This window comes from Scardinius erythrophthalmus (assembly GCF_964197995.2).
Source record: "Scardinius erythrophthalmus genome assembly, chromosome: 6".
Classification (NCBI taxonomy): Eukaryota; Metazoa; Chordata; class Actinopteri; order Cypriniformes; family Leuciscidae; genus Scardinius; species Scardinius erythrophthalmus.
In genome coordinates, this window is record NC_138226.1 from 4,828,732 (window position 1) to 4,841,735 (window position 13,004).

Below are 13,004 nucleotides of genomic sequence, written 5' to 3' on the forward strand. Positions count from 1 at the left end.
AAAAGGCAATAAACTTCAATTTTGATAACATGGACTTTAAGTTTCCCAATTTTCTGGGATTGAAATATAGGGCTTTAGAAGTAAAGATACCAAAAGGAAAGTTTAAGAACCAGAATTTAAAAGGATATTAAGATATCTTTAATACTTGAGTCACAGTCATGGGAACTGGAAAGAACACAAAAAAATGCTTTTTCCCATTTTTGAACTAGACTAGAGCATCAGACTTTTAATCTGAGGGTTCAGATGAATGCCTGGCAGTTCATTGAGTTCCTATAGCTCAGATGTACATCATAACGCTCACAATGCCAAGGTCATGGGTTTGATTTCCAATTGCTTAATGCTTAGGATAAAATTGTCTGCCAAATTTGAAAATGTTGGCTCTACCAAATCTCAACAACATCAAGCGTATTCAGTGATATAGGTGCAGTGGATTCTCCTTGCTTTGGCAGTGACCAATGAGATTTTTCTCTGAAGAACTGGCAAGCTGCTGTCCTGCTCGAATCTGATCCAAACTAATTTTCCTCAGCAAGCACAAAGCCACGTATCACAGACACTAATTGTTATGCATAAGCATTTTCCCACCTACACTTAAGTGACTAATGGAACAAGAAAGTGGAGGCAGAACTGTTTGTAATTATTGAGGGTATTATTGAAGTGAATCCATTATATTGCAAATGTTTACGGTTATGTGGCACTCCTGAGATTTAGATGAGCTTCCCATTGATGTCCTGCCCAAATAGGTTCCCATTATCCTGGGATAAAACAAAATAAGAACCTGTAAATATCAGGGATTTCAAAACTATTTTCAAGCCTGGAAAAGTCATAGAAATGATTAAAAACCTTAAAAGGTTATGAAATCTTGATCTTGGGAGTTTGCTCAGTTCTGAAGCCATCTATGTATTAGTCTTTGTGAGTGTCGGCGTCAACGGCAGTCGTTTAGTCTCTCGCCTCTGTTCCATATTTAATCGGTGAGTGTGACAGACAGAGGACAGTCAGTGGACGCCAGCTTTACGTGAGCCAATGAAACCAATGGAAAACAGCATCAGATCACGTGCAGATGTAATAATCTCATAATGCAGCTTGTTGATTTTAATGACAGAACACAAAAATGATTATTCAACCTATAGGTTGATAAAGAAACACAGACTGTTGCTTCCCAGCATGACACGAAAGGCATGAAGGCCTCCAAAAAAAGCCCTGCTGGGAGTGCGCAGGATTGAACCGAGGGGAGGGGAGAGAAGAAGATGGTCTGAAATAAAAGCAGCTGTTCCTGAAGGCTCACTGGATACACGTTACATTTATGGGTGCCGCTGGAGCTGGTCTCCACCAGCCTCAGGAGAACTAAGCAAAGCCAGACTGCTGGCGAGTCTGACGTCCTGCAGGACAGGCAAGAAACTACAGACCCAATCTGTGGATCTCTAACCCTCCTCTTCCTCCAGACCCACACACAGTTGGTGAGTCTGACGCTGCTTGGACCGATTGATCTGCTTGGTTAGTGTGAAATGGACAATAAGGAAACGTTCAGCTGTTTGCATCATTGAATCATTTTCCTGTTATCACTGTAAAGCTGCTTTGAAACAATCTGTATTGTATAAAGTGCTATTTAAATAAAGGTGACTTGACTTCTAATGGCATTTTAGAGGAAATGTGGTGGAAAGAATGACTTTACAATGAGTTTTGTAGTCATTGTTAGTGATTGGAAGAGACATTTCTCTAGTAAATAGTGCTTGCTTTGTGATTAGAAGTAGAAGATGTGCAGGTGTTTGCTGTACAGAGATGAGAGTAGAGCGATTCTGTTAATGATTGTTTAAGAACTTGAAGAAGAGCCTCCTCTGAGTAATTGGTCCTAATTATATAATTTTTGGTCGTGTTTTTGTATATATTGTTATTAATTTATACTGTATGTAATTTAATAATTATTATTATTAATATTATCATTATTGCTATTATTGTTATTATTACTATTCTTATTTATTTTTTATATATTATTCATTATCATCATGATTATTATTGTTATTATTGCTGCTATTGTTACTAGTTATTTCATATTATTTATTATTAGCATTATTGTATTCATATCTACATATTATTATTATTATTTGTTAATGCATATTTTTATAGAATTTAAATTTTCTATGATTAATATTAGCATTATTAGTATTATTATACCAGTTGTCAGACACATTTATGAACTATTAAAGGAAAAAAATTGTTTTTCTGCTTTTCGCTATACTGTAAATAAACAGCAGGGTTTTTTTTGTATTTTTTTTTTTTATTGCATATATTCAAATAAGTTTGTTTGAAGTCATTAGTGGTATTTGCTAATAAACCCCCTAAGCATAAATATAAAAGGTAGACGAATTTGTCTTCTATCTTGAGTGTGTCCTGGGCATTGTAATCGTGCGGTTTGTTGAGGAGAGGTGAGCTGTTTCTTTTACAATAATCTGATTTTCACCTAGTGGATGATAAAATAGATGACAAACTCCCACAGACTTGCATTGAGCCATATCTACTGACCCGCAGCGGCCATAAACTGCTTAGCCTAGTCTTACAAGTTAGTCATAAATTTTCCTTAAGACTGCTCATACCCTTAAGCCCACTACATAAAAACTTTGACGTGTCTAAGTTGATTCTGAAAAGTAATACAGTTTGCCTCTTGGCTAACCGCTACTGTAGTTGATCATGCTAGTTCTTAAAGGGATAGTTGGCCCAAAAATAACAATCAACAACAACCATCAAGTTGTTCCAAAGCTGTATGCATTTCTTTCTTCTGCTGAACAGAAAAGAAGATATTTTGAAGAATATGGGTAACCTAACAGGACCCCATTGACTTCCATAATATTGAGAGAGAAAAAGTACTATGGAAGTCAGTGGGGTCCATAAACTGTTTGGTTACCCATATTCTTCAAAATGTCTTCGCTTGTGTTCAACACAAGAAAGAATTTCATACAGTACAAGTTTGGAACAACTTGAGGGAGAGTAAATAATAACAGAATTTTCATTTTTTGGGTGAACTATCCCTTTAAGACACAGTCTTAACATAAAGGCTATATGTTTATGACACTGGCCCCAGAATATAAGAGCGCCTTGAGAGTAAACACCCCTTAGCAACACCCTGACAACCACGCAGTTACACTCTAGCATCGTGGCAGTCGGTTTTGCCCGGGCAGATGTAGTTTCTACAGTGTTTGGGAATAAAAGCTTTTTCATTTTGCTGTGAAATTCCATATTGAGCTGTTTATTGAATTGGTCATAAACCTGCTTTGCTTGAACCGCCAGCAATCTTCCTCCAGACTGATGTCAGACTCTAGGCTCTGTCTTAATGACCGAAAACACTAGGTTCTCATTAAGAAGTTGTTTGTCTCTTTTTCACCTGATCAATTCTGTCACTGTCTTGAAATTGCCTGTAAATTTGTTTTCTCTCTTTTTTAACCTCACTCTTTCTGCAACAAATAACAAAATTGACTTTACAAATTTAATTTCACTCCCTCTTAAAAAGTTTTTTCAACGTGACAAACATTGAAATAGGGATTGCTTTTTATGAGAAGGCATTTTGAGGTGTTCAATGAGGCGCCACAAGCTCTTTCTTTATACTTAGAGGCATTCAGATATCACTGTAACACTTTGTGATGTTACTGTACACATTAAAGGCCAGATTTGAAAAGTATGAGGGATTTGTGACGTCAGTCATGAAGGAAAGTTGTTTCAGAAATGCAGGAGGATTGCATTTTAATTAAAAAACATAAAAAAGGTGCACCAATTAATCTATAAGACAAATATGTGTTTATAAGTTTCTTTGGTTAATTTTGATTTAATGCTGACTTTTGTAGTAACAGGGTACCTTTTTTTGTTGTTGTACTAGTATAGCATGTTATTTGTCAGCATGTTGTATTGCATATGCATTTTTATAACCGAGCAAGCTGAGATAATAATAAAATGTGCTCTCTTAAAAAGTCCCTCTCTCTCATAAGATGCATTGAGATGTATAATTCATTTTTGTGAATTGGTTTATTTAGAGAGCTCATCTACTATAAACTAAACATTTAATAAATCAACAATAGAAGAACAACAGATTCACTCATTTATTTGTTGAAACTGAATTTTACAGCTTTATAGCATTTTTCATCGGTTACATTTTTTGTTGGTTTTATTAGTTGTATTTAATTTAAGGGGCCGTTTATATGACACAAATAAAACCAGAAAACTTTTTATGTGCTTTGGCTGTTCATTTATAGGACAGCAGTGTTTTGTGGGCCTGAAAACGCAAACTTTTGAAAACAGGTTTCAAATAGCACGTTTTTACAGTGTAAAAAGGTAAAAAAACACACACATTTGTGAAAACAGTGATGTCATGCGTATTACGTGTTCAGTCTATTGGCTTGTAGTTTTTCTTTACAAAGTGACATCGCCAACTACTGGCCTGGCTTGAATTATGCAGCGTTTTTTTTTGTCATTTTTGCGGATCCATGTGGACGGGGATCATTTTGACAAAATAAATTCAGTTTTTAGCACTTCGTTGTCGTGTAAACGTGCTCTTTATGTTCAAATACTGTTTAATGCTGTCACCTTAACTGAGATCCTTGTTGGTTTTGTGGCAGATAAATGCTCTGATCGCTTGTTCATTTGTAATGTAGTGAACAGTTTTTTCCAAACATTTAGCTTGATTGCAGTTTACCTTTAAAGTTTAAGCAAGGTAGAATCTTCAGCACTGATATATATGGTTCATTAGTATAATCATCACATTGTGGATCTTCTAACTCTCTTCAGCTCTCCCTCAGAAACCCGACCCCACCAGTCACCCTGGTTTAAAATAAGTTAGATTTATTTTTGCGGCTACTTGGCGCCTAGATTACTTCACTTTCCTGTCATGTGAGCTCTGGACTGTTCATAACTCATTACAAGATAGCCCCGGATTGTTGACACTTTTAAAGCGTGTGGATCCGTGCGATCTCAGGGTGAAAGATTTCAACCAGCGCAAGCTTGATAGTAAGCTAAGCATGCCATATAGAGCGCTGTCCTAAATATGAAGAACAAGGATGTTCCATCATCTTCTCCAACACAGAGCCACATTTTAAATGCTTTGAAGAGCAAAAGTAGCTGTTACCAGGCTTATTTTGGGTGGTGGATGTCTGTGGTTGCTCATCCTACTTGACAGGTTGATGGGTTTACACCAACATACCCCCGACGCCAGCACAGCTAAAATAGACTACTCTATACCCAGTGATGTTATGTACCACCACCCATGATCGTGCATCATGTGACTGCTGTGCTTTTTAGAAATGTCTTCTGGCTTCAGGGCTGGACGATTACTGCTATTTTGATACTTTGATACCTTTTTGGGGATATTTTATATATAGGACTGGGTGATATAGCTCAAACATATTTTTGTTCATTTATATTTTCAGTTCTTGAATCAGTACCTCAATAATTAGGCATTTCTTTTGAAATATGTGACCCTGGATCACAAAACCAGTCATTAGTCGCACGGGTATATTTGTGGCATTAGCCAACAATACATTGTATGGGTCAAAATGATCGATTTTTCTTTTATGCCAAAAATCATTAGGATATTAAGTAAAGATCATGATCCATGAAGATATTTTGTACATTTCCTACCTTAAATATATATAAAAAATGATTTTTGTGAGTGAATACAGCACAATCGTGAACATAAATGGACAAGTATAAAGATTTTCTAATAGTTGTATCTCTGACAAATATTGTCCTATCCTAACAAACCATACATCAATGGAAAGCTTATTTATTCAGCTTTCATATATTATATAAATATATATATGGAATACAATATATAATAAAATGGCACTGGCTTTAGAATGAACAATGTCCACAGACAAGGTAGAGTATGTTGCATGATTTTATGAAAGTATGATGTATTGCGACATCAGAAACAAAGAAAAACTGAATAATGACTATTGTAATGCTTGACGTAAAGCAAGTCAAATTTGTAGTTTTCTTATGTCTCATTAGAACTACAGAAACGCGACCTGGTTTGCATAGTGCAGATAGCAGATATAGGACTGCAAAGCGAATCCAGAAGTGCCTTTCACCCTGTTACGACTTGATGATCCACTGATACGATTTTGGAAACATTATTCTAAGGTAAAAAAATGTCCTTAGTGTTGCTTAAAGTAAACTTAAACATGTGAGAGCTAAAATGCATGTGTAACAGTATATTAGATCCGTGCGTCTCTTAAAGTGACAGCAGCCTAATATTCCTGCAGCTGTCTGTTTTTATGTTAATCAAAAAATAAATAAAAGATCACTCACTGCTCTTGACTGAATAACTGTAATAATGGTTAATCTAAATGTATATATAGTGAAGACAATGCAGTCATGTTTTACATTTGATTACTATTTCTGTACCTGAAAATCTTGTAGACCTACATAAAAGACCTGAAAATAACCAACCTGATCTCACGGGAAAACGTACAAATTCTACGAGGTGTTTAATTCGTACGAATTCATACGACCTCACTCGTACGAAATTTTGGCAAAATCGTACATATTTTACGAATTGCCCAATTCGTATGAATTCATACGAATGACCTACACCTGACCCCGCCCCTAAACCTACCCATCACGTGGGTTTAGACAAATCGTACAAATTCGTACGAGTGAGGTTGTACGAATTCGTACGAATTAGCTAACTTTTTATCATTCATACGTTTTTTTACGATTTGGTCGTGAGATAGTGTTGAAATAACTGTTTATTTAATTTGTATATGTGTGTTCTTTTGTATTTATTTGTGCTATTGCTCGTAATTTGTTATTATTTTATTACTGACTGTCTTTTACAATTATTTGAAATTTGGCTAGGCGTCATAACCTTGTTTTTTAAGGTTACATGGATCAAAAACAACTAAAACAATAACTAGGTCTATTTTTATTTGATTTATTTATTACTTTTTTGGGGTGGGGCAAGTCAAATTTTGATCCACTGGTTTGGACCTGGCCAGTAGAAAAAATTCTTAGTGTTGAGCCCTGCATATTATCTTCATAATAATCAAATAAGCAGCAAAGATATGCAGTGACCGTGGGAGGAGTGCAGATATTGGAGTTCTCTAGAGATTTAATCACTGTCAGTGTGAGCGCAGCTTCTCCTCTTACCACGTGACTCATTCTGGTATGTAATGCCCACTTTTCACTATCCCATTCCCAAAAGGTAAAATCAAGTACCTTCCATTTTGACTTGTTGAAAATCCTGTTTCATAGAAATATGCACTATACTGAAGTAATAAAGAGGTTGTGTATAGCATAATACTAAATGATCATGCTGGAAACTGCTAGGTTGTAGACTCAAAACCCACAAGAGATGATGCATGAAACTCCTTAATGCCCTTGAGCAAAGGACTTAACCCCAGGTTGCTCTTGGGGGATAATAAGTGTGCTTTAAGCTTTAGATAAAAGCTTCTGCAGCATGACAAATAGTTAAGCAATTAAATGAAATTACTAAATATGACACTGGAATAACTTATAGAAACACATACCGTGGTAATGCCTGACCAAACACTGTATCTCAGTATTCAGAGCCATTAAAGCATATATTTCATTTTTAGACCATTAAAAAACCTGAGCTGCCAGCACGTTTATACAGAAGTGAACCCAAAACACGCCACATGACACACGCGTTTTATTCATCTTTATGTACCTATTTAAGAAATGCTTCAGTGCCATAAATAAGTCTTTAAATGGAACGAAATCGTTAAAAGTTAATGAAGAGTCTGTTTTGCTGAGTACAACATTTTATGGAACGATTGGCCCCGCTGCTTTTACTGCAACTGCAGACAGTCGCCAACCATTAGTGCACTCTATAATGGATGTTGTAAGATTATAACTGGGTGAATCTCACAAAACCTGTCAGGAAAATTACTTGGTTATTTTTCAGTCCAAAATCAAAAGAAATAAAATGAGAAATTATGTTTTGCAGAAAGAAATTGAAGCTTATTTTTAAATAGGAGATAATGAGATTTATTGACCTTTTGGAATTTTTTTTTTTTTTTAAGCATATTTTACTCCCCAGTTCTCTTAACAGTCATGCAAAAGAACTATTGTAATATATATTTCTTTCATGACAACTCTTTGAGAATTTAGCATGGTAATGGATATGACCATGTTAATGTGTTTGGTCTTGGCGGAATAGATCTGCTATTGTTGCCAATTGCCAATTACTGTCAATAAATATACTGACACACTCCTGCGCCATTTAGTGTTTCATGACAAAACTTAGTGTGTATGTATATATATATATATATATATATATATATATATATATATATATATATATATATATATATATATATATTGTGTGTGTTGTGTTTGATACGAATAGTTCACCAGCATAAACAAGCTACAGATTCTTGCACTCATCCTCATCCTGAACATATTTCATTTACTGGCATGTCATCAGATTCCCAGCTTAGACTGTCACTCTAATGAAGACACCAAAGCATTTCCCACAATGCTGCTGTCAGTGCTGTGAATGGTTTTCCTAATAACGAAACACAAATAAAAGCCATACCGCATCTCATATTCATGCATTTGCTAACACATCCAGAGCGCATTCATTTTAATTGCTATCTTAGGAAAAAGATGTTCTATTAAGTGTTCTATTTGAGAGCGTGCCTGATCTATATAACAAAAATCAAAGCTACCCTTTAAACTAATATATAAGTTAATATAATAAATAATATAAAATTAATATAGAATTATAAGCTCTGTTCCAAAACTGCCACACAAAAATGCACACACAAATATTAGTATTAGTATAGTATAGTATAGTATTTTAATAATAATTTCATAATTAATTTGAACTGTATGTCAATTAATTGTGTATTAATTTAATTATTGACAGTTCTCTCAACATTTTTGGTGGATTTTTGTGTGTGTTTTGTTCTCTGAGCTCATTGCAGTGCATTATATAACAGTCTTCTGTAAAGTACATCTATTTGTATAAGAAAGAAAGAAATGCTGTCTAGTAGGTAGATGGCTCACTATTTTTTGGTACAGACAGAGCTTATAGAGCTAATACAGAATTGCTTTAGTATGTCAGAAACAAGTTCAATCACATGTGACAGGCTATTATACACCCCTTAGTCAGTTCAAATTTGAGTCCTTCAGAGGAATTGGGTAGTCGTACACCCACATTAGCGCATGTTGCTTTGCCTAGACATCAATATAAATGTGCTAACACCGAGGGTGGGATTAGAAGCTCGGTTCTGATGCGTAAACTGTTCGAGATGCCAACAGCTCATTACATTAATGAGATTTTACAGCAGCCACATTTTCATATTCGACAACGTTTAGTTGAGTTAGTGATGTGCTGGCGGTGTAATTGATCTCTGTGATGCTCCTGGATGGAAGCGAGACAGCCTTAGGTTATGAAAGTTTCTCCACCACCTCGCAACGTCTCCCATTAAGGTCTTACCTCCGGCTATGTTTAAGCTTGTTAGAAATACAGCGTGACTTCATCCTGGAACGACTCGGAGGTGTCTGGCCTTTGAGACGGCGATGACGGATCGCCTGTTGTCTTAGCTGGAATTGCGTCCTGTGTAGATATGCAAACTCTTGCAGTTAAATGTGGGACCATCTATTTGACCTTTGCAAATATGACCTCTGGTCACATGTGATATTAGGCACGTATCTGCTCCGCATCCAAGAATATGAACTCCTTGTACGGCGCTTGGCTGAATACTGAATAGGATTCCTGATTATTCAATTTAGCACGGCTGCCGAGTGCAGAATGTTGTCATTTTATTGTCGAGTCATTAGTGAACTGTCATTTGTTGTGGATAAAGCAATTCATCTCCTTTTTTTAATGAGCAACACAATTAAAGTCTTAATGAAGCCACTGTATGACTCCCAGATTGCTGTAATCAGTCTTTATTGAAGTTTTTAGAATCACATTCCACCTAAAAAAAACCTGGTGCATTCATTTAAGTGTTGTTTTTTACAAAGTGTGGACCTAAAAATCTGTGGTTAAAATAATACAGCTCTGGAGATTTATATATTCATCAATCGTAGAACAATCTTTTGACTCTGTATAAATAAAAGTTAATCTTGCTTTTATGAATTAATGACCTGGTATAGTGTTTGCCAAGTCAAGGATCGCTTTTAGTATTGTTGAAATGTACAGGTTTGAACAAAGTATTGTTACACTAAGTATTGAACTTTTGCATGTAACTCATCCTTCACACTTTGTGCTGCAGACCTGAATGATTTCTCTAATCAGCTTTTGTCCTGGGCCAATAAGTAAAACCCAGATCATCCTAGTCAACCCCTAAGGCTGACACTGCAAGTCTTAATGCACAGATCGGATCTTTTGAACCTGTGTTTACATGAATCTGTGTTTACATGAATCCCCTTCCAAAATGATCCTTTTGGCGATTGCATTACTATGCAACATGGTTAACCCTTGGGTTTTGACTGGCCGTACTTTTTTTTTTTTATATGATTCACGTCAGGTGGCTTTTATTAGGGTAATTTGGGGTGAGATGATCCAGCCACCTTAATTTTTTCTCTGACCATAGATGGCACAAAATCTCATCTCAGCACTTTTGTTTTGATACACTATTTTTAATTTTGGCATTTCATCTGAAGATCAACTTTTGTGAGATTTAATCAACCGAAGCCGTTTTGAGGTTAATTGGTCTAATTTTGTGTCTCTGGAAAACAGTGTTATTTCTACATTTAATAATTATTGTAATTAACGGGGTTATTATTCAAAACCTACAGTTTAGTTGAGTGAAATTATTCAATTTGCATTCACAGTGTTGCTATTATGACATATCTTCAATTAAAAAATGGGCAATTAAATATGTAAATATTCATATGCCTACATACACAAGTCACAGAATAATTGTACCTTTCAGATAAATCTCTCTTACTGGGATTCTGCTTTGTCTGGCATCGGTTATTCAATTATTCAACTAACTTGTCAAAAATCAGTTTTAAAAAGAATAGCTGATTTAGTATTTTACATTGACACTTTAAAAAAATATGAATAAGAATTATATCAAAAGTCATTTATATATTCTGTGTTCTGTACTATATGCCAAGGGGGGCTCCTTACCCCAGGTAGCGGGGCAAATTACCCCAGTAGTAGGGTTAAGATGGCCACTTTGAATAATTTTACACTTTGTACTGTAACAACTAAATTAGCAAATATATATTTTTCCTACAAAAACACATTGGCTGATGCATCACCATCCTCCCCATGCTGAACGTATATCTAAATATGTTACAGTTTAAAAGTAAATGCACATTGTTTCTTAAGGGGGGCATCTTCCCTCATGGTACCCTATTTGCCAGCATGGGTGAGTTAAAAGCTGGATGTTTGCAGCGCAAAATGTGACTGAACCGATATAGACCAGAAAATAAAGGTAATTTCCGTTTGTTATTTTATCTACGGCTCATTAGATCTAGAATTCTGAAGTGAAATAAAGTAGCGTTGTAAATTTGTTTTCATTTGAATGAATTTGAATCAGTTATAGCGAGAGAGAGAGAGAGAGAGAGAGAGAGAGAGAGAGAGAGAGAGAGAGAGTGAGTGTGGATTACAGCGTGCGTCTGTATGTAACTATGCTTGTTAGTTTATTTACAAAAACAGCAAATGTATCACCTCATTGCTGAGAAATATAACGTAGCTTTCAGTAGCGAAGCTGTTTTATTTATAAAATTCACAGGTCAAAGGTTGAAAACCTGTTTCTACGCTCTTGAATGTTGAGTGTGAGCGCTTACAGGCACGTCTGCTTCATAATATGAATTTTTGGGCAAACATGCCGCCCTCGACTTGTGGATTCAAAGGGGAATCGGATATGCGTGTTTAGACGTAGGTCAGATGTCCAGATACCGGATATGTATCTGATTTAAATCACATTTGGAAGTGGCTCAGATCGGATGTAAAAAATCTGATTTTTGGTGCCAGTGTAAACACGGCCTTGTTAACCACCCAGGACACCCTAGCATTATGGTGGTGATTTAAAAAAAAAATACTGCACAGGCAAGTACTCTTTTTTTTTTTTAAGACAATATACAAATGTAATTTGTTTATTTTGTCTGTTGATGTATTTACACCTGTAGGCAGCTTTGCAGAATCCAGGACAGGTGCTCTTGAAGAGAGCGCTCACCCCGAACCCGTCCCGTTGAAGAACCGCATGGCTGTTTACCAGGTGGCTGTTTCCAAACAGGACAAAACAGGCTTCTCCAGCGCGGTATGCTTCACACACACACACACACACACACACACACACACACACACACACACACGCACACACACACACGGTTGAAATCCGATATGATTATAGGAGACTCATTTAAGATGTAAATACCAGGAGTAAACAGCGATCGGTGTCAGGTGACCACTTGTGAGCAAATCGCTCAAGATGGATGCTAATACCAGGTGTAAGCGTGGGTTAAGTGATCCAGCTCCATCACTTTCAGCCATCAGTCATATTTAGACAAGCCTTAAGAGCTTCTGTTGGAAAGACTAACGCTGTTTACTCAGCAATTCCCATCCAGCTGTCTGAGTGCCATCAGATTGATCAGCCAATATAATTTCAATGACGCAAATGAGGCACTTGTACGCCACGCAAACTTGTTATGTCAGCGTCTCATTAGAGCAAACGATCAAAGCTGATAAATTCTGGCTGTTCTGCGTTTAAACACTGTGTGAGGACCGAACGCACTCGGTGTCAAATTCATGTATAATTCCAAACTCATTGATTTATGCAGTAATTGGTGCGTGGTACATCAAATCACAATGGAAAGCAGTGTGTGTTTGATTTGCTCTGCTTGTCGCAGTAATAGAGACAGAAGGATTGATAGACAAACACAGCGATGAGGACACGAGCGCGACCAAACGAATTAGAAAAGCAATGGACTTTTGAAGACTCCAGCAGGCTGTGCATTATGCAGAAACCTCATCTCTCCAAGGATTTGACAGTTCTGGTTAAATCTCCTAAAAAAGGTTTCTTAGAAACTGAATTTAG

The 13,004-nt window shown here is 36.3% G+C and overlaps 1 protein-coding gene across 1 annotated transcript in view; it reads left to right on the plus strand.

Moving 5' to 3' along the window:
- Positions 1-1,275: 1,275 nt before the first annotated feature.
- The window catches only part of xirp2b (xin actin binding repeat containing 2b), a 38,914-nt gene continuing 27,185 nt past the window's right edge, over positions 1,276-13,004 (plus strand). The window contains exons 1-2 of the mRNA XM_081367571.1: positions 1,276-1,454; positions 12,097-12,227. Coding sequence (XP_081223697.1) covers positions 12,171-12,227 — 57 coding nt within the window. The 5' untranslated portion in view covers positions 1,276-1,454; positions 12,097-12,170. The remainder of the gene's footprint in view (positions 1,455-12,096; positions 12,228-13,004) is intronic.